The sequence below is a fragment of the Macaca mulatta genome, chromosome 20, assembly GCF_049350105.2.
Source record: "Macaca mulatta isolate MMU2019108-1 chromosome 20, T2T-MMU8v2.0, whole genome shotgun sequence".
In the NCBI taxonomy this organism is placed as follows: Eukaryota; Metazoa; Chordata; class Mammalia; order Primates; family Cercopithecidae; genus Macaca; species Macaca mulatta.
In genome coordinates this window covers 28,434,360-28,458,120 of record NC_133425.1, presented here as the reverse complement: position 1 = coordinate 28,458,120, position 23,761 = coordinate 28,434,360, and the positions used below count along the sequence as shown (strand labels likewise).

The window sequence follows — 23,761 nt, the reverse complement described above, 5'->3', positions numbered from 1 at the left end:
CCCTGGCAAATGAATTAGCCGAAAATTCTGTAATAGATAACCCTTTTATGGGTCTCATGGAAAAGTGGTTTGGAAAATGGAAAGGACTCCTGGCTTCAATCTTTACCTCTCTTGCAATTGTTACTTGTGGGCTGTCGCATCATACCTTGTATGGTGGGTTAACTCAAAGGCTCATAGAAACAGCCCTCCCTAAAGACCCCCTCGCTTCTCTCCCTTCATACTCAGACAAGCTCTTTCTCCTAGATAATCAAGAACGAAGCCAAATCCTGTTAAAAATTTTTGAAGAGGAAGAAGTATCAAACAGAAGAGAGGAAATTGTTGGGACAGCTAAGCTCTTCAAAGACTCAACTTCCTGGTCATAAGCTGTAAATGGATTCTCCCTGTTTTTCTTCTTTTTCGCCAGTCTACCCTGTTTGGGAAAGTTTAAACCTTAGCCAGGCGGGATGATCTCAGATTGTGCGGTCCATCCCGAGCCAGTGGGGAAAGGACACAGAAAAACAGGAACTGCGTTAGAGTTAAAAACCCCTTCTCTCCTTTGTTTAGGGTGCTCTTGGGATTACAAGTAGCGCAGGCGGCACCGTTCTGAAGTAAAGATGCCTTGCTGGGAAATCTTCTGTCTCAGTGCTGGTTTTTCTTGACTACACGGAGCACTTGTTTCCAACACCCCTGTGCTCCAGGCTGGGTTAGGTCTGATCTCGGGGCATGTCTGTTTCAACACGTGTCTGCAGTTCTTAAGCTTGTGTTGCTCACTGCAGTGGGCCTGGCCTGGTCTAGAGGAGGCGCTCAGTAAGTATCTGTGAAATGGGAATGTGTGGTTCATTCAGTGAATATGGCCCTGGGGCTGGAGATGGCAGAGGTGTTCTGGGAGCTTCTGGAGAAGGAGACCTGGGAGGAGAAGGTTGGAATGGCGGAGGCAGCAGAGGGGCTGGGTGAACGCACCTGTCCCACCCAGGCCCATCCTCTGCAGCCCGAGGAGGAAGCTCACAGGGCAAGGCATGGAAGAGGTGTGCCTGGGCTGTTGATGGCCTCAGGAAAATGGAACCATTATCTGTCGCTGTCAAGTGGCTGGGGGCCAGGACACCTGGGTTGGCCGTGAGGGGACATTCCTGAGGAGAGTGGAGGCCAGGCTGGGGCAGGGTGTGGCAGGACAGAGAGGAATGTAGTGGAACCAGTGGGTCAGGCTTCTGAGGGCCCCAGGCTCCAGTCTCAGGGCTGGCCTGTTCCCTCCTAAGCTGCCATCTTCACATCTTCAGGACCCACTCCTCTACTCCCCACCCTCAGCACAACGATGTGATGTGATGGAAAGGCAAATCTTTATTTTTCAGGAAGAGAAACAGGAGAGCGTGAGGCCTCTGGACTTAGGAGGTCTGGGCGGCCGGTCCACGGTTGTCCAGGTAGTGCCGCAGGGCTGTGGGATAATCCGTCATGACGCCAGTGGCTCCCACGCTGAAGGCTGCTTCAAAATCCGACTCTTCATTAAGGCACCAAAAGACCACCTGAGCAGGGAGGGATCAACTAAGGTCAGGAGCTTGTAGATTCTGAACAATTTTACATCCAGACAGTGGGGACCCACCTCCTCCTCTGTGGAGACTCCCCAGCAGCAGTAGGCTGGAGCTGATTGTTAAATTCTCAGGAATTTTGCAAAGTGGTTATTAAACCCAGCCATTATTAAACATTAAATCATTGCCTGGATACAGGGGCTCACGCCTCTAATCTCAACACTTTGGGACGCCGAGGCAGGAGTTGAGGCCAGGTGTTTAAGATCAGCAAGTGAGACCTCATCTCTACAAAATACTTTTTAAAAATTAGCCCGGTGTGGTGGTGTGCGCCTATGCTACCAGCTACTTGGAAGACTGAGGTGAAAGAATTGCTTGAGCCCAGGACTCTGAGGCTACAGTGAGCTATGGTTGCGCCACTGTACTCCAGCCTGGGTGACAGAACAAGACCTCATCTCAAAAACGTAAATAAATAAATTGTATAAACTGACAATTAAATAGTGTTTTTTTGTTTGTTTGTTTTGTTTTTGAGAAGGAGTCTTACTCTGTCACCCAAGCTGGAGTGCAGTGGCTCAAACTTGGCTCACTGCAAGCTCCGCCTCCCGTGTTCACGCCATTCTTCTGTCTCAGCCTCCCAAATAGCTGGGACTACAGACGCCCACCACCACACCTGGCTAATTTTTGTATTTTTAGTAGAGATGGGGTTTCTCCGTGTTAGCCAGGATGGTCTCGATCTCCTGACCTCGTCATCCACCTGCTTCAGCCTCCCAAAGTGCTGGGATTACAGGTGTGAGCCACCGTGCCTGGCCCTAAATAAATTATTAAAACAACAGCGGCCAGGCATGGTGGCTCATGCCTGTAATCCCAGCACTTTGGGAGGCTGAGGCAGGCGGATCAACTAAGGTCAGGAGTTTGAGACCAGCCTGGCCAACATGGTGAAACCCCATCTCTACTAAAAATACAAAAATTAGCTGGGCGTGGTGGTGGACGCCTGTAATCTCAGCTACTCAGGAGGCCAGGGCAGGAGAATCGCTTGAACTCAGGAGGTAGAGGTTGCAGTGAGCCAAGATCGCGCCATTGCACTCTAGCCTGGGCAACAGAGCAAGATTCTGTCTCAAAACAAACAAACAAACAAACAAAAAAACCAACAACAACAAAAAACCCAAAACAAACAAAAAACCAGCAATAAATACTCAAAGCATATTTCTTCCTAATCAATTTCCTATTACTGTGTCCTTGAAGTGATTAAGTCTGTTGAGGCTGTGAGATGGAACTACATGATGGGGTGCCAACAGGCATCTCTTCCCGTTCTGCATTTGGTGGCTTCACGTTGGCAGCCTGAAACTGGCCAAGGTAGGAGTATTTAAACCAGGAAAATTAATGTTCAAATCAGGGCTTTCATTTGTTCCTCTCTGAGAGCTAGTTGTTGACCACTTACCAGCACCACCCTCTCCCAGTGCCCCCGTTCCACCACCACCTGCCCCAGCTCCTGCAGCTCTGCCGCTTCCCTGCTTGTTCTAGTGGGCACTTAGGTAGGTGGAGATGGGAATTTTTTATTTTATTAAAAATACAGACGAGACGAGGTCTCTCTGAACTGCCAACACTGGAGTGCAGCGGTGTAATCACAGCCCACTGCAGCCTTGACCTCCTGGGCTCAAGCGATCCTCTCACCTCAGCCTCCTAACTAGCTGGGACTACAGGCATGTACCACCATGCCCAGTTAATATTTTATTTATTTATTTATTTTTGAGACAGTTTTGCTCTGTCGCCTAGGCTGGAGTGCAGTGGCATGATCTCGGTTCACTGCAACCTCCAGCTCCTGGGTTCAAGCGATTCTCGTGCTTCAGCCTCTCGAGTAGAGCTGGGATTACAGGCTCCTGCCATCATACCTGGTTAACATTTACATTTTTAGTAGAGATGAGGTTTCACCATGTTGGCCAGGGTGGTCTTGAACTCCTGACCTTAGTTGATCCGCTGGCCTCGGCCTCCCAAAGTGCTGGGATTGCAGGCATGAGCCACCGCACCCGGCCTCTGCATTTTTCTTTCATTTCCCTTTTCCTTTCCTTTTTCCCTCCCTCTCCTTCTCTCTCTCCCTCTCTCTGGCTCTTTGCACTCTCTCCTCTCTGTCTTTCGAGACAGTCTGGCTGTCTCTCCCAGGCTGGAGTGTGGAGTGCAGTGGCGTGATTCTGATTATAGCTCACTGCAGCCTCAAAACCCTGTGCTCAGGTGATCCTCCCATCTCAGCCTCCTGAGTGGCTGGGACTACAGGTGCAAACAACTGTGCTTGGCTAATTTTTAAATTTTTTGTAGAGACGAGCGTCTCGGTATGTTGCCCAGGCTGGTCTTAAACTCCTGGGCTCAAGTGATCCTCCCACCTTTGCCTCTCAAAGTGATGGGATTACAGGCGGGAGCCACTGTGCCCAGCCTCTGCCTCCGGCATTTCTTCCCTGTACCCTCGATGGGAAGCTCCCACCCCTAGTACCACAGTGCCTGGAACATTCTCAAGGATCGTTTACTAATTAAATCATCTGGTTGAAGCCAATGCTCAGGGGAGAGAGGTCAGACTGGGCCTGGTTTCTCCCATCTCTCATCTTTCCCCAGCCCCTCTCATCAGGGATCATGATACATCATTGTTGTCATCATAATGGCTAACATTTATCAAGCCCTTAATAAGTACTAGTTACATATCCATATGTTGGCAATGTCAGGTTAGGAAAATATGTGTGTAGCCAGGTGCGGTGGCTCACACCTCTAATCCCAGCACTTTGGGAGGCTGAGGCAGGCGGCTCACTTGAGGCCAGAAGCTCTAGACCAGCCTGGTCAACATGGTGAAACCCCATCTCTACTAAAAACACAAAAATTAGCCAAGCGTGGTGGCAGGCGCCTGTAGTCCCAGCTACTCGGGAGGCTGAAGCAGGAGTATCGCTTGAACCCGGGAGGCGGAGGTTGCAGTGAGCTGAGATTGCATCACTGCACTCCAGCCTGGGCGACAGAGCGAGACTCTTGTCACAAAAAAAAAAAAAAAAAAAGGGAAGAAGAAAATTGTGTGTGTGTGTGTATCCAGAGAGTTAAATATACCATTTTCCCATTTTAGGGATGAAGAAACTGAGACTCAGGTGAGGTCACCTGCCAGAACAATGCAGCTTGTTGGCAGCAGAGTGGGACCGGAACCCTGCTGCCAAGTCCGTATACAGTGGGAGTGGTGGTCAAGGCCTCACCTGCACCCCTCGCTCCTCCAAGTGTCGGATCAGACTCTTCCTCATGATCAGCCTGGGGATGGGGTGGGGACATGGGAGGCGATGATGAGAGGGGACCCGGGAGATGGGCAGCAGTAGGTCTCTATGGGGACACTCCACCCAGCTGTCTTGCCCACCTCACCATTTCTTTTTTTTTTTTTTTTTTTTTTGAGACGGAGTCTGGCTCTGTCACCCAGGCTGGAGTGCAGTGGCGCGATCTCGGCTCACTGCAAGCTCCACCTCCCGGGTTTACGCCATTCTCCTGCCTCAGCCTCCCGAGTAGCTGGGACTACAGGCGCCCGCCACCTCGCCCGGCTAGTTTTTTGTATTTTTTTAGTAGAGACGGGGTTTCACCGTATTAGCCAGGATGGTCTCGATCTCCTGACCTCGTGATCCGCCCGTCTCGGCCTCCCAAAGTGCTGGGATTACAGGCTTGAGCCACCGCGCCCGGCCCCACCTCACCATTTCGAAACCACAGCCGACAGCTGGTTCAGGCAAGAGCAGGAAAATGGGAAATAGGTCCTGCAGAGAGAAGGAAGTGGGGGTTAGCCCCTAGGGTCTCCCCTGTCCCAGAGGTGGGGCAGGGTGGTAGTACCCCCCCAACCAGGGTAGTGCTGCCCTCCAACCCCCCAGAATCCCCCAGAATAACCTTTGTAGTTGCCCCAGTGAACAATTCACCGAGTGTTCAGAGAGCCTACTCTGACCACCACGCTTTGAAGGTGTGGCCCTTTAGCCACCATTCAACACATAAGGAGTCTGGGCCTTAGAGAACTGAAAGGACTTGCCAGGCCCAAAGCAGAGCAGTGGTGGGGCTGGGGCCAGGACCTGGTTTGGTTCCAAAGCTGGACACTCAGGCTGGAGGTCCTCCTGGTTGGGCCTGGCCAGTTTCTTATTTATTTATCTTATTATTAATGTAAATAAAATTTTTTTGTAGAGACATGTCTCACTATGTTGCCCAGACTGGTCTTGAACTCCTGGACTCAAGCAATCCTCCCGCTTTAGCCTCCCAAAGTGCCAGGATAATAAGCGTGAGCCAGCCAAGTGCAGTGGCTCACACCTGTAATCCAAGCACTTTGAGAGGCTGAGGCGGGAGGAGACCAGCGTGGCCAACATGGCGAAACCCCATCTCTACTAATACAAAAATTAGCCGGGTGTGGTGGCACGCCTGTAATCCCAGCCACTTGGGAGGCTGAGGCAGGAGATTTGCTTGAACCCAGGAGGCGGAGGTTTCAGTGAGCCGAGATCGCGCTACTGCACTCCAGCCTGGGCCACAGAGCGAGACTCCTTCTCAAAAACAAAAACCAAAACCTTGTGAGCCACTGTGCCCACTGGCCAGCTTCTTGAGACCAGACAGCACTTAGTGGGATGGCCCCTAATTATCCCACTCCAGGGGTGACTTTAGAGGCCCTTTATAGTGTCCTAGGGCAGGCTTTGGAGTCAGACCCAGGGAAAACCTAAGCTTTGGACTTCCAGTTGTGTGTCCTTGGGCAAATCACAGAACCTCTCTGGGCCTCAGATTCTCCAGGGTACCATGGGAGTCATGATTCCTATACCTCTTGGGGGTGCTGCAAGGTAAAAGTCAACCCAAAAGTTGTGAAAACACTTTATAAATCTTGTACAAGGCCGGGCGTGGTGGCTCATGCCTGTAATCCCAGCACTTTGGGAGCCCGAGGCAGACAGATCACGAGGTCAGGAGATTGAGACCATCCTGGCTAATATGGTGAAACCCCGTCTCTACTAAAAATACAAACAAATCATCCGGGCGTGGTGGCAGGTGCCTGTATCCCAGCTACTCTGGAGGCTGAGGCAGGAGAATGGCATGAACCTGGGAGGTGGAGCTTGCAGTGAGCCAAGATCGTGCCACTGCACCGCAGCCTGGGCGACAGAGCGAGACTCCTTCTCAAAAAAAAAAAAAAAAAAATTCCTGTATAAAAAGGTGATACACAAATATCATTGAATGATCTCTTTGCAGCAAGGGATTGTGGGGGCTGAGTGGGACTTCCTTTTGGACAACAGAGGGGAACAGAGAGCTCTGGGACTACCACAGAGAAGCTGTCAGAAAGCAAAGGGAGACCGATCCCGGGGGCTCAGGTCTATAATCCCAGCACTTTGGGAGACCAAGGCGGGAGGCTCGCTTGAGCTGAGGAGTTCAAGAGCAGCCTGGGCAACATAGTGAGACCTTGTCTCTACAAATAATTTAACAATTAGCCAGGTGCAGTGATGCAAGCCTATACTCCCAGCTACTCAGGAGGCTGAGGCAGGAGGATCTCCTGAGCCCAGGAGATCAAGGCTGCAGTGAGTCCTGATCTGGCCACTGCATTCCAGCCTGAGCAAGACTGTCTCCAAAAAAAAAAAAAAAAAAAAAAAAAAATTAAAGCAAAGGGAGGGACCAGACTTAAGTGCCAGGGAAGTATCCAAATTCGTGATCCTTTCCCCAGATGTTACTTTGTTAACCCCTGCCTTCCTGCAGAACACTGACTTGCCTTTTCCTGCTGAGGGTCTGAGACAGCCGTGACAGCGGTGCTTTAATTAATGAACAAATGTCTTCCCAGCCAGACTGTAAGCTCACCGAGGACCTCCCCCCACCCTCATTGGTCTTATTTACACATTATAACTGCATCTGGGACAGAGTAGACGTTCAATAAAATATGCTAGATGGACTGAGATGGATAAATGAGCCCTCCTAAAACTCCACATTTGCACAGAATTTCAGGGTGTTCACAGTTCCCTTAGTATTCATGAATGCTGGGTAAGAACCACTGTCCTTAAAGGACCTTGGGGGGTTATCTCGGAGGGGAGCTGGGGAGCTGGGAAGATCCGGGCTCCTTCTCCACGGGGACCCTAAGCAGTGGAGCGTTTTTCTGAGGTCCGCCCCGCACTGGTACCTGTTGATGATGTTGGGCAGGAAGCAGAAGAAGAACTTCTCAGGGATGGGGATGAAGGGCAGCAGCCCCAGGTAGTAGGAAAGCAGCACCCAAAATCCTCGGCTTATCGTGAAGGACAGGGGCATCTCGGGGTTCTGGGGAGGCAAGGAGAGATGAGAGAAAGAATCTGTCTGCTCTGGGGAAGCAGAGAGGAGGCATGAGCTGCAGGGGAGCTGTGGTGGGCATTCCAGAGGCCCTACTACCTGCGGGATCCAAGTCATATCCTGGGGCTGGGTGCGGTGACTCACGCCTGTAACCTCAGCGCTTTGGGAGGTTGAGGCGGGTGGATCACATTAGATCAGGAGTTCAAGATCAGCCTGGCTAACATGGTGAAACCCCATCTCTACTAAAAATACAAAAATTAGCTGGGTGTGGTGGTGAGTGCCTGTAATCCCAGCTACTCTGGAGGCTGAGGCACGAGAATCGCTTGAACCCGGGAGGCAGAGGTTGCAGTGAGCCGAGGTCGCACCACTGCACTGCAGCCTGGGCGACAGAGCGAGACTATGTCTCAAAAAAGAAAAAAACCGGAAGTCACGTCTTGGCCCTGCGTTTGAGGCCTGAGTTCACACCCTTTTCATCGCCACCGCCACACCACTGGAAACTCTCCCAGACCCCTCTAGCTTGGGTCCCCATGCTGGGTGGGCTCCAGCTCCCAGGAGGAGGGGCCCCTGGAGGACGAAGGGGATCGGGTGTGGGGGAACTCACGGCAGCCTTGCATTTCTTCATGACCGAGCGGTTCTCCGAGGCCCAGATGGTGATTTCATTACGGTCATAGCGTCTCACCAAGTCTGCTATCTGGGAGGAGGAGAAGGAGGTGATAGAAGAACCAGGCCTCTCTCCCGCCCCCGGTGGCCGCCCTAGCCCTGCCTGCAGGACCACCTCACAGATGAGCTCTTCATTATTCCCTTTGATCTCCACACTCATGGGTGTCCTTGGAAACCTCTGGAACAGGTCCTCCAGACGAACCATGCGCCGGTCTGACCCGTGAGCAAAGTGGCCTGGGGGTGGTGTGGGAAGAGGGGTCAGAGAGGAAAGCCAAAGCGGGGGTCCAGGGAAGGTGGGCATGGCCCAGGCAGGGCTTGAAGCCCTTGCTCTCACCTGGAGAGAAGTAAACCTCCAGCTCCTCCTTGTAGAGGGGCAGGTCCTGGGGAGGACAGGAAGGATGTCACTAGAGGCCTGCATTGGGCATGGCGACTCTCAGGGTGGGGGTTGGGGTGTCAGGGCAGGGCCCACCTCGAAGTCCAGGCTGCCCACATCCCTGTTCAGGCCCGACTGGCGGTACAGGTTCTCATCATGTGACACCACCACCACTTTGTCTCGTGTCAGCTGACAGTCGAGCTCCAGGAGGTCTGAGCGCTGGGCCATGGAGCTGTGGGGGCGAAGGTTAGCTGCGGGGCGGCGGGGGTTTGGGGGGCAGGGGACTGGGATGATGGACATGGTGGTGGGGAGGTGGCGGGGAATGTGAGAGCAGAGTTCACAGCGGGATGTGCAGGCCACCTCCAGGGGGCGCCAGTCATCCGGTTAGGAAGTGAATGGTGTCCCTTGCTGTGATGCAGTGCACGACCTGCACACCCTCACATGACAGCCTGGGCAGGGGCAGATACACTCACTTCTCCATGGCCTCCATAGTGCTTTCCAGCAGCTCTCCAGATCCTGTGGGGGACACTGGAGTGGGCCCCTGAGGCTTGGGGTCTAGGGGCCTGGCCCGACCTCATCACCCACGTTCCTTCTCTGGGCACCATCCTCCCTCTGGCCTTACCTCCCCAGCCAGCCCAGGCTGCACCAGCCTCTTCTTCCTTGTCCATACCCTGCCCTGCCACCTTGCTCTCCTTCTCTCTTGGTCCCTGCCCTGTTTCTAGCACGCGCTCTTGGACCTACCCTTCTCTGCTGTCCACTTTGGCACCTGTTCTCACCCCCACCCGGCTCACCTCCTCGGTGGGCCGCCAGGCGGACGCGGAAGGTGGGAGCCCGGGGCGTGTGCAGCAGGTGAGGCCAGCGCAGGAAGAAGATGGAGAGCATGGCATAGCTGCCCAGGGCGGGAAGGGCATAGTACAGCGAAAGGCTCATGTCTGTACTCCCACAGAAGCTCCTGCAGCCGCACACTCAGCCGTCCGTGGGACTGTGCTGCCTGCCTAGCCGGTGTGGGCCGGCTCTACTACTGGCCACTGCCACGCCCGTGGGACCTGCTGAGCCTGCCGCTGGGCTGGCTTGGAGCCAGGCTGCAGGGTTCAGCTGAAGCCGGGGTAGTATCAGATGAGGCAAGCAGCCCTGGCCCTCACATCCCCAAGCCCTTCCCAGACCCCAGCATCCCCCTGTCCTGGGCCACATCGGGGGAGTAAAAACCACCCAGGATTGTTAGGACCTCTCCCTCCCACTGGTGCTTGTAGCCAGCGCATCCAACATGCCTACCCCTTGCAGTTTCAGAGGATCCAGGGATGTGTAGGGTGCTCCTGAATCACCCCCAACCAGTTAGACAGGAAGCCATTAGCGTGGGGACAGGACAGTGACTAAGGGGAAAATTGACCCCCTTCTTTCTAGGAGTCTGGAGCTCTCCAGAGCCCCGTCCCCAACCCTGGGCAGCTGGGAGTGAAGGGCACCAGGCCCCAGAAAGCCCAAGTCAAGCAGCAGCTGGGCTGCAGGAGTCTGTCCTCAGAGCTGCACGGGGCAGGGCGGAGGCGTCGCAAACACAGACAGAGCCAGGGTCAGCCATAGACACATCTCTATATTTATATATTAGATGGGTCAGGGAGGTGGCAGGGGCGCTGGGCTCTCCACGCCCCCCAGCTCCACTTCTGCTCACCACACACAGAAGCAGCGAGGGCACTCGAAGTGACAGCTTTGACGGGGAGGGGATTCAGCCCAGTCCGGCTCCTCGGGGATGCTAGCCCTTGAGACTAAGGAATGTTCCTTCAGGGAAGATAGGGTGGGGTTTAAATGAGATGAGGGGGGCAGGCCTGGCCCTGAGTCCCTACTCAGCGCCCCCCACCCTCCACCCCTGCCCCTCAGCAGGTCAGGGCAGCCAGAGCCCCTCCATTCTAGAACTGCCAGAGACTGGGACACTGGGGAAGGTAAGGGTGCAGCAGCAGCAGTGGGAGATTGAACTGGGGCCACCTGAGCCCCCGAGGTCCTGTGGGAAGGGCGGCTGGGGAGGAGGCCTTGGCCTGCCTAAAGCTGGAGGCCTCAGCAAAGGAGAGAGGTGGCCAGGCCCATGCTCCACCCTGGTCTGGGCTGCCAAGGTCTGGGCTCGGCACAGTGTCCATTTTCTAACAGTCCGGCGGGAGAGGGGCAGGCAGGAGGCAGGTCCTAAAGAGAGAAGCAGACAGAAAAGGAGTCATTAGCATACCCCAGGCAGACCCGCGGGAGCCCTGACCTGAACGTCTCTCACCCTCACAGCTGGATAGGCTGGGTCTCAGTTTCCTTATCTGTAAATGGAGATAATAATAGTACCTAGCTGGAGGTACTGCTGTAAGATTAAAGGAATTAAGACATGTAAACCTCTTAGAACAATGCTTAGGGTTTTATGCTTTCATTATTAGAACAGTCTCAGCTGGGCACAGTGGCTCATGCCTGTAATCCCAGCACTTTGAGAAGTCGAAGTGGGTGGGTCACTTGAGCCCAGGAGTTGGAGACTGGCCTGGGCAATATAGCAAGACCCCAACTTTAAAAAAAAAAAAAAAATTAGCCAGTTGCAATGGCTCGTCCAGCCAGCTGGGAGGATCCCTTGCGCCCCAGGAATTTGAGGCTGCATTGAGCTATGATTGCACCACTGCACTCCAGCCTGGGCGACAGAGTGAGACACTGTCTTAAAAAAACGAAAACAAAAAAAAGATAAATAGAACTGACTCCAGGAAACTGAGGTGCAGAGAGGTGAGGTGCCTTGCCCAATATCACACAGCACTTACTAAGTGGCACAGCTGGAGTTTGAGCCCAGGTATGCACGCCTTCTTCCTATTAGGCCACACCTGGCTGAAGACAGGAAGAGACCAGAGGAGGCAAGGAGGCAGTGTGGGTGGGGGCAGGCCCAGCAGGGTCCCCACAGCTATGTGAACTGCTGATCTGGCAGCAGGTGTGAGGAGGCCTGGCAATCTGGGTCAGGCTGGGTGCTGCTGGGCCCCTCCCAAAGCAATCATGGCCCCACCTGCTTCTGCCACACCCAGAGCCGAAGCCTGGGTGACAGGGCCCCTCAGTGACCTCTTGCCTCTTTACCAGTTCCGTTCCCAGAAGGAGATTAGAATGGCTGCTGGGGCTGGAGGATGCAGGGTGTTGACAGGTGGAGACATTTGGGGCTGGAGGACTGGGTGGGCCATGAGTCTGGGCAGCACTTGGGCATTTTTTTTTTTTTGAGATGGAGTCTTGCTCTGTAGTCCAGGCTGGAGTGCAGTGGTGTGATCTCAACTCACTGCAACCTCTGCCTCCTGGGTTCAAGCAATTCTCCTGCCTCAGCCTCCCAAGTAGCTGAGATTACAGGCACACGCCACCACACCTGGCTAATTTTTGTATTCTTAGTAGAGACGGGGTTTCACCATGTTGGCCAGGCTGGTCTCGAACTCTTGACCTCGTGATCCATCACCTTGGCCTCCCAAAGTGCTGGGCTTACAGATGTGAGCCACTGTGCCTGGCCCCCCCTTTTTTTTTTTGAAACAGAGTCTCACTGTTGCCCAGGCTGGCGTATAGTGGTGCAACCTCCGCCTCCCGGGTTCAAGCAATCCTCCCACCACAGCCTCCTGAGTAGCTGGGACTAGAAGCGCATGCCTACACACCCGGCTAATTTTAGTATTTTTAGTAGAGACAGGGTTTCACCACATTGGCCAGGCTGGTCTCGAACCCCTGACTTCAGGTGATACACTCGCCTCAGCCTCCCAAAGTGCTGGGATTACCAGAGTGACCCACTGTGCCTGGCTAATTTTTGTATTTTTAGTATAGATGGGATTTCGCCATGCTGGCCAGGCTGGTCTCAAACTCCTGACCCTCAGGTGATCCACTCATCTCAGTCTCAGTCTCCCAAAGTGCTGGGATTCCAGGCATGAGCCACTGCACCCAGCCCCCGGGCACTTCTGTTGTCACCAGACACACCGAGCATGGGTGCAGGGTAAGCTTGCTGCTATATGGAGGCACATACAAATACAGATATAGATATTGATATAGATACAGATACAGATAGAGATATAGATAGATATAGATACAGGTATTTAGTATCAGCGTATCTGTGTGCCGGCCATGGGGACACTCACCAGGCCCCAGGGTGCAGGGATGTCTGTCTGGGTTAGGGGGCCTCTAGCGCCCCAGGCTGGAAGCGTGCTGTCTCCTGGAAGATGAGCTCCTTCAGCCGCTCCTTAGGTAGGTCATCCAGCTCCATGGCGAAGGTGAAGGGCTCCTCGGCCACTGGCTGGGGTGGCAGAGACAGCAAGGCTCAGGCCTGGCATGGGGGATGCCTACTTACCCCCCTGCCCCTGGCCCTACTGCTGCTGGGGACTGGCCCACCTCATCCGTCGGGTCATAGTACTGCTCCAGGTAGGGGTGAGCCAGCGCTTCCTCCACTGTGATCCGTTTATTGGGGTTAAAGGTTAACATCCGGTCCAGCAGGTCAAGGGCTATAGAAGGGCAGGAGTCAGGGGTCACAGGGAAGACTGGAGAAGCTCCCAGAAGCATCACTTTGCCTGTCTCCTCCAGCTGCTGCTGGGCTCCCGTACCCTCCATGGCACCCAGGGTTTATCCCACACCCGTCCTCATGTCTCTCAAACCTTTGGAGTCTGACTTGGGGAAAAGCTTGGCCCAAGCCACCTTGGTCTTGGAGGGCAGAGACTGTAGGTAGTTTCGGGCCTTCATGTTGATGATACAATTCAGGTCCTCCTGGGATGGGGAGCCCAGGATGCCTGTGGATAAGGAGGTGACTTGGTAAATGATCACCTCCTTCTTTCTGGGAACAGAACAGGCAACAAGGCAAGAACAAGACCCCCAGCCCAGCAACCCATGCCAATCCCTCAGTTACCTCCTAGTCATTAGCAAGGTGGTGCAGAGCAAGGGGGCTGGATTCAGGCAGACCGAGGCTCAAATCCTAGGTCTGGTGCCTCCTTAGGTGTGGGACTTAGACTTGCTTTTCCCATCTATCCAATGGGGATAATATCTATACCTCATTGAGATACCATGAGATGCTGGAGGCGCCCCACACGTGGTGGTATCCCTGACTTGGACTCTTGAGAAATCTCACCTTGGAGAAGGTAATCATCCCCCACTCAGCCAGCCGGGCCTCCCTCACCCAGAATGTGGTTGAGCTGATCCAGGTAGTGCTTGCCAGGGAAGATGGGCCGGTTAGAGAGCATCTCAGCCAGAATGCAGCCCACAGACCAGATGTCGATGGACTTGGTATAGCCCTGGGAGAGAGGAGGAAGTGGTGGGCTCCTGGGCCAGCCTCAACAGGGTCCTGTTTCTACACCAAGCCACCATCTCCAAGTTAGATCCAACACCAGGCAGAAGGCAGAGGCCTGGAGGGCTCAATGCTCAGCTTCCTTGCAGAGCCCAAGGCCCAGAGGGTGGAATTCCTGTGTCATGGGGGTCGGTGTCTGGCTCGGAGGTAGCTCCAGGGCTTCCTGGGACCTGGTCCCTTCCCTTCAGGAGTGGGCAGCCCCTCCTACCTTGGAGTTCAGCATGATCTCTGGGGCCCGGTACCAGCGTGTAGCCACATACTCCGTCAGGAAGCCGGTGTGGTCATGCTCAGGATCGGCAATCCGGGCCAGGCCGAAATCGCAAATCTGGAATCAGACCAAGCTGCTAAGCTCAGTGCTCAAGGCCTCTGCAGCTTAAGCAGTCACGCCCCCTTGTCTTTGCCTCCACTGTTCCCCTTGCTTGCAATGTTCTCCTGCCCAAGGCTTCTACTGGTCACCTGGAAGCCCCAGACCCTGGGGGAAGAGGGGACAGGTGCCCAACCCTCTGACCTTAAGGTCGCAGGTGGTGTTGATGAGCAGGTTGGAGGGCTTTAGATCCCGGTGGAGCACATTAGCGGAGTGGATGTACTTGAGGCCCCGCAGGATCTGGTAGAGGAAGTAGCAGATGTGGTCATTGCTCAGTTGCTGGCTTTTCAGCAACTTGTACAGGTCAGTCTCCATCAGGTCCTGCACAATGTAGCTGAGGATGGTTCCGGAGACCCCCGGGGAGGGGGCAGCGGGAGGCACTTGGTTAAGGAAAACAGGCTCTGAAGGCGAGGCTGCACATCTCCTCCAGCCAGGGCCCCTGGGACTCAATAGATCTGCCAACCTGCACCACCAGCTGGGCAAGCTGCTGCCGTTACCCAGCGGCAGGGCTCTGAGCCTCTGTCGCGTCACAGTTGCTGATCCTGAGCAAGGGGCTTCACTTCTGTGGCCTCAGTTTCCCTACCGGGGAAACAGGGATAATAATAAACTGTGGGAGGCCGGAGAACTTCACAGTTAAGAGCAGCAACTTGGGCCAGGAGTGGTGGGTCATGCCTGTAATCCCAGCACTTTGGGAGGCTGAGGCGGGAGGATCGCTTGAGGCCAGGAGTTTGAGACCACCAGCCTGGGCAACATGGCAAAACTCTGTCTCTACTGGTAATACCAAAATTAACTGGGGACAGTGGCATGTGCCTGTAATCCCAGCTACTCGGGAGGCTGCAACACGAGAATCACTTGAACCCGGGAGACAGATGTAGTGAGCCGAGATCATGTCACTGTACTCCAGCCTGGATGATAGAGTGAGACTCTGTTTCAAAAATAAATAAATAAATTAATTAAAAAAAGAAAACTACAAAAAGAGCAGCAACTCTGGACTTAACCCATGGAAGTCTGAAATCTCCTCTCTACTACTTACTGGCTTTAGGAGCTCAACCTGTCTGTGCCTCAACTTTCTCATCTGGTATGTAGGGGAAATAATGTGTTTTTTGTTTGTTTGTTTTCTTTTTATTTTATTTATTTATTTTTTTGAGACGGAGTCTCGCTCTGTCACCCAGGCTGGAGTGCAGTGGCCGGATCTCAGATCACTGCAAGCTCCGCCTCCCGGGTTCACGCCATTCCCCTGCCTCAGCCTCCCGAGTAGCTGGGACTACAGGCGCCCGCCACCTTGCCCGGCTAAGTTTTTTGTATTTTTAGTAGAGACGGGGTTTCACCGTGTTAGCCAGGATGGTCTCGATCTCCTGACCTTGTGATCCGCCCGTCTCGGCCTCCCAAAGTGCTGGGATTACAGGCTTGAGCCACCGCGCCCGGCCTGTTTGTTTTCTTTTTGTGGAGACGGGCTATTGCTATGTTGCCCAGGCAGGTCTTGAACTCATGGGTTCAAGTGTTCCTTCCACCTCGGCCTCCCAAAGTGCTGGAAATTACAGGTGCGAGCCATGAAATAATGGTTCTTTTGAGGGTGGTTGTGAAGACTAGATGAGATGGCGCATGTAAAACTGTCAGCCCAGTGCTAGGCAAGTTGTGAGTGCTAGGCAAACATGAACTATTATTACTAATATCAATGCCTGAGTCACATGGCTGTTGAGGGAGTTAAATGAGATAATGTATGAACACCATCTGGCATGCAATAAATGTTTGCTTAAAAATAAATGCCTGCCTTATGGGAATGGTTTGCGCAAGAAAAATGAGGAGACACTCCCAATAGCACACTCCCACTCAAAGAAGAGTGCTTGGCCATACCTCAGAAGATGGAGGAGTAAAATGTCTTTTTCTATTTGAAGATAAAACAAAGCTTATGCGTAAATAAATAAATAAATCCACAAATGCCGTTTGGCTTGTCTCTGGAAAAATAAGTCAGGGCTGTCTTTTAGAATCTGCCTTGAGGCCAGGTGCAGTGGCTCACACCTGTAATCCCAGCACTTCAGGAGGCCAAGATGGGTTGAAGACCTGAGGTCAGGGGTTCGAGGCCAGCCTGGCCAACAGGGCAAAACCCTGTCTCTACTGAAAATACAAAAATTATCTGGGCGTGGTGGCGGGCGCCTGTAGTCCCAGCTACTTGGAAGGCTGAGGCAGGAGAATAGCTTGAACCTGGGAGGTGGAGGTTGCCGTGAGCTGAGATCCAGCCACTGCACTCCAGCCTGGGTGACAGAGGGAGACTCCATCTCAAAAAGGAAAAAAAAGAAAATAAGAATCTGCCTTGAAAGGGTCTTCAGAGGATATGTGGACCAGCCCTGCTGTTTTAGAGCTGGGGAGGCCCAGTGAGACGCAGTGACTTGCTTCAGACCACACAGCGAGATGGGGGTGAGCACAGAGATTTCCTGTCCACAGTTTGTGGTGGGGGCTGCAGACACCGCAATACAAATCCCCGCTCTTGGGTGGAGGGCTGGGACTGAGAGTGGGTGGGTGGGGTAGGGAAGAGGTGACAGGTGTCACAAGTTGCTAAGGAGAGCCAGACAGGAAGTGGACAGCAAACTAGGAAAGCAGTATCAGGGGAGGACAACAAAGGCTAGGCTGTCCCTCCCTGGGCAAGGTGCAAGTCCACAGGTGATTAGGGTGTGGCTCTGAGTGAGAAGTCCTAAGAAGGACAAGTTTCCATCTGGGGGAGGGGAGGAGGAGACAGCAACAGAAACACTTGATTTTAGGTTTTCTGGGCCTCAGCTTCTTCATTTTTTTTTTTTTTTTTTTGAGACAGGGTCGCGTTCTGTCCCCCAGGCTGGAGTGCAGTAGCACAATCATAGCTCATTGCAGCCTTGAACTCCTGTGCTCAAGCCATCCTCCTGCCTCAGCATCCCAAGTAGCTGGGACTACAGTCATGCACCACCAAAGCTGGATAATTTTTAAATTTTTTGTAGAGATGGGGTCTCACTATGCTGCCCAGGCTGGTCTTGAACTCCCAGCCTCCACTGATCCTCTGGTCTTGGCCTCTAAAGTGTTGGAACTACAGACGTAAGCCATTGCACTCTGCCCTCATCTTTGAAATGAAGCTGCAAAGCCTATCTCATAGGGTAGTTGGGAGGTGTAATAGAAAAAAAAAAAAAAAGCATTGGGCATGTATAGTACCTGACACGCAGTAGGACCTCAAGAAAGGCAGTTTTTTTGTTTTTGTTTTGTTTTGAGACAGAGTCTCACGCTGTTACCCAGGCTGGAGGGCAGTGGCACGATCTTGGCTCACTGCAACCTCCGCCTCCTGGGTTCAAGCGATTCTCTTGCCTCTGCCTCCCAAGTAGCTGGGATTACAGGCATGCGCCACCACGCCCTGCTAATTTTTTTGTACTTTTAGTAGAGATAGGGTTTAACCATGTTGGCCAGGCTGGTCTCCAACTCCTGGCCTCAGGTAATCTGCCCACCTCAGCCTCCCAAAGTGCTGGGATTACAGGCATAAGCCACCATGCCCAGCTGACAGTTTGCTTTCTCCCTGTCTCCCTTCCAGTCTGGGGAAGGAGGAAAGAGAGGAAAGAACCATCCATTTGTTAGCAAGAAGTGACTGTGGGCAGAAGCTGGGTCATGTCTCAGAACTGCCGATGTCAGAAGACAACACTCCCATAGAGACCATCCTGTCTAGCCCTCCCCCTTGGGGCACAGAGCAGAGAACTGACTTGCTCAAGGCCATATTGCCCGGCTGCAGCAGGCCTGGGTTCATCAGAGGCCTCTAAGTCCTGTTACACTGTGGCTTCTCCTCTGCAGGAAAGTTTATTTTACTGGGTTTGTTTTGGAGGGTGGTGGGTAAGATGGAAACAGAAAGCAAGCAACGGGTCCCCAGCCCAGCTCCGAGGCTGTGTATGACCAGCCGACTGGGCAAGGTGAAGGATACACATCCCTCATGGCTTCCAGGGTGGACGCACGCAGAATGTCTCGGATGCCGATGACATTCTCATGGCGGAAGCGCAGCAGGATCTGGATCTCCCGGAGCGTGCGCTGGCAGTAGGTCTGATGCTCGAAGGGGCTGATCTTCTTGATGGCCACGCGAGTCTTGCGCACGTGGTCATAGGCCGAGCTGAGGGGACCGGAGAGAGGCTGCTGCTGTGGCCTTACAAAGGGGGAGTCCGGGCCTGGTGGCCCCACCCAGGCCTTGGCAGGGAGGGGAGAGAGCAGGAGCTGGCTCTGGTCAAATCATAAACAATGCTGGTTCCTTCCTGCTGTGTAGGGCTGGGATCTCCAGAGAGAAAGCTGGGGACCAGCCAGGCGGCCCTTCGGTGACTTTACAAACAGAGGAAGAGACTGACCGCTCACTGACTTCCCCTCTCCTCAATCCCCTTCCATTCTACTGGCCCTGAACCCTTCGCCCCCATTCCCAGGAAAGGTTCCTTAACCCAAGACAGGTCCGGGGGTGCAGATGCTGGGGGCACACCATGGAGCAAATACTGGGAAAACGGCAGCCAGGGGAGGGGCAGGAGAGAATGGACAGGGCAGGGGCGGGTCCTAGGGTGAGGGAAGCGGGCAGCAGGGCTGTCCCAGAGCTCACGGTGGGGCCGGGGGCACTCACAGACCCCTCCCAAAACATGCAAGTGGCACTCCTGGCCCCCTCATCTCTCTTTGGGCACCTGGTGGTGGTGGTGGTGGGGCCAAAGCCCTGCCCCACCCTGATCTCGGCTCGTCTACCCCAGGCTCCCTGGCACTGCCTCACAGGGGGAATCCAAAACACCCTTTCCCCCAAAACGGGCCCTCCACTGCCTCTTCACTAAGGATGTCGCCTCCCCGAGAGTACTCATCCTCTGGGCCTCGCCCCGTGTCACTAGGGTCCCCGCGGGCCCCCACATGCACTCAGATGCCCCTCCCATCATTACAGAAGGGTGGACTCAAAGCCTCCAAGCCCCCTCCCCTGAGGACGCAGGCAGCGCCCTCTCCCCTAGAAAGCACTCAGGGGTCCCCTCCCTGGGACGCTCCCGATCATCCCGAGTCCCCTGCCTCCTCGGGACGCTCCGCGTCTCCACGTCCCGGAAAGCGCTCGGCGCCTCCCCCTCCTCTCCTGTGAAGCCCCCTCCCCTGAGGGCGCCCCCTCCCCCGGAACGCCCCCTCACCTGACCATGCCGTACGCGCCCTCGCCGATGTACTGCAGCTGCGTGTAGCGCGGGCCCACGTCGAACGGCTGCCCCTTCACCATCTCCACCTCCCCCGGGACCCCCGGGCCGACCCCCTCGGCTCTCCGGGGCTCCCCACCCCCGCCCCCCTGAGCCGCCGCCGCCGCCATCTCCACTCCTCCCCTCCCGCCGCCCTCCTCCCCCCGGCGGCCCCGCCCGAGGCCCCGCCCCTTCCCGCCCGCCTGTCACCCGCAGGGCCGCGCGCTCCAGGCCCCGCCCCTGCCCCGGCCCCGCGCGCCCCCGGCCCCGCGCGGGCCTGGAGCCGTCACGTGACCCACCCCGGGCGCGCGCCCGCCCTTCTCGCCCTAGGTGCGGGAGCCCGGGGGTCTCTGCTGGCTCCGCGGTCACCAAGTCACGGGGAGGCTCGGCAGCGCCGCCTCGGAGACTGTCCTCACCCTCCTCTCGAAGGCGAAGCGGCCAGGGCGTGACCTACCAGAGCCACCCAGCCAATGTGTGCGGCAGCCCACCAGAACCTGGGCCCGAGATCACCCTAGGTTAAAAAAACTGTTCTAATAAATGAATCAAATTTTACAGATGGGGAATCTGAGAGTTGGGCTAACTAACTTGAGTAAGGTCACTAGTAATGACAGAGCTGAGACTCAAAATGATGTCTTCTGACAGAGGCTCTTTTTAATTCCATGCCTCTCAGAATCCTAGACTGTTTTTATTTTATTTTAGAGACAGGGTCTCACTCTGTCGTCCAGGCTGCAGTGCAGTGGTGCAATATTTACTGACTGCATTCTCAACCTCCTTGGGGTCAAGTGATCCTCCTACCTCAGCCTCCCAAAGAGCTGGGACTATGCGTGCGCTCCACCACGCCCTGCTAATTAAAAAAAAAAATTGGGGGACTGGGCACTATGGCTCACGCCTGTAATCTCAGCACTTCTGGAGGCTGAGGAGGGCGGATCACTTGAGGACAGAGTTGGAGACCAGCCTGACCAACATGGTGAAGCCCTGTCACTACTAAAAATACAAAACTTAGCTGGGCATGGTGGTGGGCGCCTGTAATCCCAGCTCTTCAGGAGGCTGAGGCAGGAGAATTGCTTGGTACCCAGGAGGTGGAGGTTGCAGTGAGCCAAGATTGCACCACTGCACTCCGCCTGGGTGACAGAGCGAGACTCCATCTCAAAAAAAGAAAATATAATTTTTTTTTGGTAGATACTGGGTCTTGCGATGTTGTCCAGGCTGGTCTGAAACTACCGACTTCACAGGATCCTCCCACCTCGGCCTCCCAAAGCTCTGGGATCACACCTGTCCATCTCAGACTGTTACAACTGAAGAAAGGGCCCTCGGAGATCATCCAGTCCATCCCCCTCATTTCACAGCAAAGATATGAGCTGGAAGCTTCACAAAAACACACAGCTCCCAACCTTCAGTAAGTAATCATGTAGTGGGTTTTTTTTTTTTTTTTTTTTTTTTTTTCCCTGAGAAGCTGGGAGTAGGTCCTTGGATGCATTACAGATCAAGAGACAAAATGGAACAGTAATTATGATTCTGAAATTGCTCATAATTAGATCCACAGCCAGGCAGTCTCACTCAGATTAATGAGACTGAGTTTCTGATTCCCAGTGGCCCATAGGTCAGTGAAGGTTCAAGAGGTGCTAATTAGATCAATGAGTTTTTTTAGTTATTCATTTGATAAAGCATTGCATGGCACTGTGTGCAAAGCTCTGAGCTAGGTACTGTGGCTGATAAAGGATTACTATATAGTATGAATCTGTATTTAAGAGAAAGAACTCCCCAGAGCCTGATTGCCTGGGATAGAATCTGATATTTGTTCAAGTTTAATGATGAAGAATAAGAAAAAGAAGAAAAAGAGAATTCCATACTTGTCACTTATGTACCCTGTGTTACCTTGGGCAAATTACCTACTGGCTTCTGGGTGGAGGCCTCCAATCTATTGAAGAGATAAAATACACACTCCAAGCTACTGAAGAGACAAAATATATAAATCAATTTAGGCCCCAGTGCAGTGACTCACTCCCAGTGCTTTGTTTGGGAGGCTGAGGCAGGAGGATCACTTGAGCCCAGGAATTTGAGGCTTCATTGAGCTATGATTGCACCACTGCACTCCAGCCAGGGTGAAGAGTGAGACCCTGTCTCTATTTTTTTTTTTCCTCTCTCTCTTTTAATAATATTGATACCCTATCTCTAAAACAGTAAATAAACAGGCCGGCTGGGCGCAGTGGCTCAAGCTTGTAATGCCAGCACTTTGGGAGGCTGAGACGGGCGGATCACGAGGTCAGGAGATCGAGACCATCCTGGCTAACACGGTGAAACCCTGTCTCTACTAAAAAATACAAAAAACTAGCCGGGCGAGGTGGCGGGCGCCTGTAGTCACAGCTACTCGAGAGGCTGAGGCAGGAGAGTGGTGTAAACCCGGGAGGCGGAGCTTGCAGTGAGCTGAGATCTGGCCACTGCACTCCAGCCTGGGTGACAGAGCGAGACTCCGTCTCAAAAAAATAAAAGAATAAATAAATAAATAAACAGGCCAAGTGTGGGGGCTCACACTGGTAATCCTAGCACTTTGAGAGGCCAAGGCAGGAGGATCCCTTGAGACCAAGAGTTTGAGACCACCCTGGGCAACATAGGAAGACTCCATCTCTACAAAAAGAAAAAATTAGCTGTGCGTGGTGGCGCATGCCTGTGGTCCTGGCTACTCAGAGGTGGGGGAGTTGCTTGAGCCCCAGGAGGTCAAGGGTGCTGTGAGCTATGATTGTGACACGTCTCTCCAGCCTGGGCAACAGAGGGAGACACTGTCTCTACAATAAATTTTCTTTTCTTTTTTTTTTACACAGAGTTTCACTCTTGTTGCCCAGGCTGGAGTGCAATGGTGCCGACCTCAGCTCACTGCAACCTCTGCCTCCCGGGTTCAAATGATTCTCCTGCCTCAGCCTCCCAAGTAGCTGGGATTACAGGCACCCGCCACCACGCCCGGTTACTTTTTGTATTTTTAGTAGAGATGGGGTTTCACCATGGCCAGGCTGGTCTCAAACTCCTGACCTCGTGATCTGCCCGCCTTGACCTCTCAAAGTGCTGAAATTACAGGCGTGAGCCACCGCAACCGGCCAAAAAATTAAAAAAAAAAAAAAAAAGCAGGCCGAGCTTGGTGGCTCACACTTGTAATCCTAGCACTTTGAGATGCCAAGGCAGGCAGGTCACCTGAGGTCAAGAGTTCATGACCAGCCTGACCAACATGATGAAACCCCGTCTCTACTAAAAATACAAAAATTAGCCAGATTTGGTGGCACGTGCCTGTAATCCAAGCTACTTGGGAGGCTGAGGCAGGAGAATCACTTGAACCCGAGAGGCAGAGGTTGCAGTGAGCTGAGATTGCACCACTTCACTCCAGCCTGGGCGATAGAGCAAAACTCCATCTCAAAAACAAAAAACAAAAAGAAGAGAAAAGGTAGGGCTGCAGAAGGTCGGGACTGAAGAAGGGCATGAAGGAGAAGGATCAGGGTGAGCTGAGGCATAGAGGCAGAAGCATAGCTTGTCCAGCGTGGCTGCAGTAAAAAAAATGATGGGGTTTCAGCCTGGAGAGGTAGGTTGGGGCCAGATTGAGGAAGGCTCTGGATTCTGGCAAGGAGTTTGGATGTTACTCAGTAAGCAGTAAAAACCCTAGAGGGACTTTTGCCATATCATTTTGCAACTGCAGGAGAAAATAGTGACTCAGAGAAAACACCATAGAGTTCAGCATGGAGCCAGGTTTGCTGAGTGGGAGTGAGTTTCCCGGCATAGGAAAGGCTGGTGTATCAGAGCGGCAAGCTGCCACCTCCTGCTGCTGGAAGCTCAGTTAGAGTGTGACTGAGATTCCCCTCTAGTGACTGAGGTTGGCATTTCCTTGGAGGACTGGACTGGGATTTGTTCTGGTTCATAGATGCATATTCAACTAATGTAGACTTGCCATCTCTTCTGTGCCAGGCACTTTTTTTTCTCTTTTTTTTTGAGACGGAGTCTTGCTCTGTCGCCCAGGTTGGAGTGCAAGCTCACTGCAACCCCTACCTCCTGGGTTCAAGTGATTCTCCTGCCTCAGCCTCCCAAGTAGCTGGGATTATAGTCACCAGCCACCACGCCCGGCTAATTTTTGTATTTTTAGTAGAGACGAGGTTTCACCATGTTGGC

General features: G+C 53.6%; 2 protein-coding genes across 5 annotated transcripts; both read right to left on the bottom strand.

The window, feature by feature from the left end:
- Positions 1–1,296: 1,296 nt before the first annotated feature.
- GDPD3 (glycerophosphodiester phosphodiesterase domain containing 3) lies at positions 1,297–9,860 on the bottom strand. Of its 3 annotated transcripts, none has more exons than XR_013410899.1 (10): positions 9,585–9,860; positions 9,267–9,309; positions 8,890–9,025; positions 8,755–8,800; positions 8,536–8,654; positions 8,362–8,451; positions 7,618–7,751; positions 5,190–5,254; positions 4,715–4,869; positions 1,297–1,496 (listed from the first exon to the last, which is right to left on the bottom strand). XR_013410899.1 is itself a non-coding variant. In NM_001194431.2 (10 exons), the coding sequence occupies exons 1-10, from the start codon at positions 9,721–9,723 to the stop codon at positions 1,359–1,361; spliced, it is 957 nt and encodes a 318-aa protein (NP_001181360.1). In that variant the 5' UTR covers positions 9,724–9,802; the 3' UTR covers positions 1,297–1,358. The 3 variants fall into 3 exon arrangements, 1 of the variants encoding a protein (NP_001181360.1); XR_013410898.1 differs by having other exon boundaries at positions 4,715–4,766; NM_001194431.2 differs by having other exon boundaries at positions 4,715–4,766; positions 5,195–5,254; positions 9,585–9,802.
- Positions 9,861–10,358: 498 nt separating this feature from the next.
- MAPK3 (mitogen-activated protein kinase 3) lies at positions 10,359–19,815 on the bottom strand. Of its 2 annotated transcripts, XM_028840860.2 has the most exons (9): positions 19,577–19,815; positions 18,370–18,552; positions 14,589–14,778; positions 14,289–14,405; positions 13,913–14,027; positions 13,398–13,529; positions 13,138–13,247; positions 12,888–13,042; positions 10,359–10,959 (listed from the first exon to the last, which is right to left on the bottom strand). In XM_028840860.2, the coding sequence occupies exons 1-8, from the start codon at positions 19,744–19,746 to the stop codon at positions 12,920–12,922; spliced, it is 1,140 nt and encodes a 379-aa protein (XP_028696693.1). In that variant the 5' UTR covers positions 19,747–19,815; the 3' UTR covers positions 10,359–10,959; positions 12,888–12,919. The 2 variants fall into 2 exon arrangements, with proteins under 2 accessions (XP_028696693.1, XP_028696694.1); XM_028840861.2 differs by lacking the exon at positions 13,398–13,529 and having other exon boundaries at positions 19,577–19,802.
- Positions 19,816–23,761: the final 3,946 nt, after the last annotated feature.

Bases quoted from the DNA above. Each gene is read 5' to 3' on its own strand.
- GDPD3 (NM_001194431.2), bottom strand. From the start codon at position 9,723: ATGAGCCTTTCGCTGTACTATGCCCTTCCCGCCCTGGGCAGCTATGCC. The intron at 4,767-5,194 runs GTGAGGTGGGGC...CCCCATCCCCAG, and splicing joins TCGGCTGTGGTTTCGAAATG to GCTGATCATGAGGAAGAGTC. The intron at 1,497-4,714 runs GTGAGGCCTTGA...CTCCCTGCTCAG, and splicing joins TGGAGGAGCGAGGGGTGCAG to GTGGTCTTTTGGTGCCTTAA.
- MAPK3 (XM_028840860.2), bottom strand. From the start codon at position 19,746: ATGGCGGCGGCGGCGGCTCAGGGGGGCGGGGGTGGGGAGCCCCGGAGA. The intron at 14,779-18,369 runs GTATCCTTCACC...AACCATCCTCAG, and splicing joins CTGGAAGCCATGAGGGATGT to CTACATTGTGCAGGACCTGA. The intron at 14,028-14,288 runs GTAGGAGGGGCT...CCTCTCTCCCAG, and splicing joins AGATCATGCTGAACTCCAAG to GGCTATACCAAGTCCATCGA.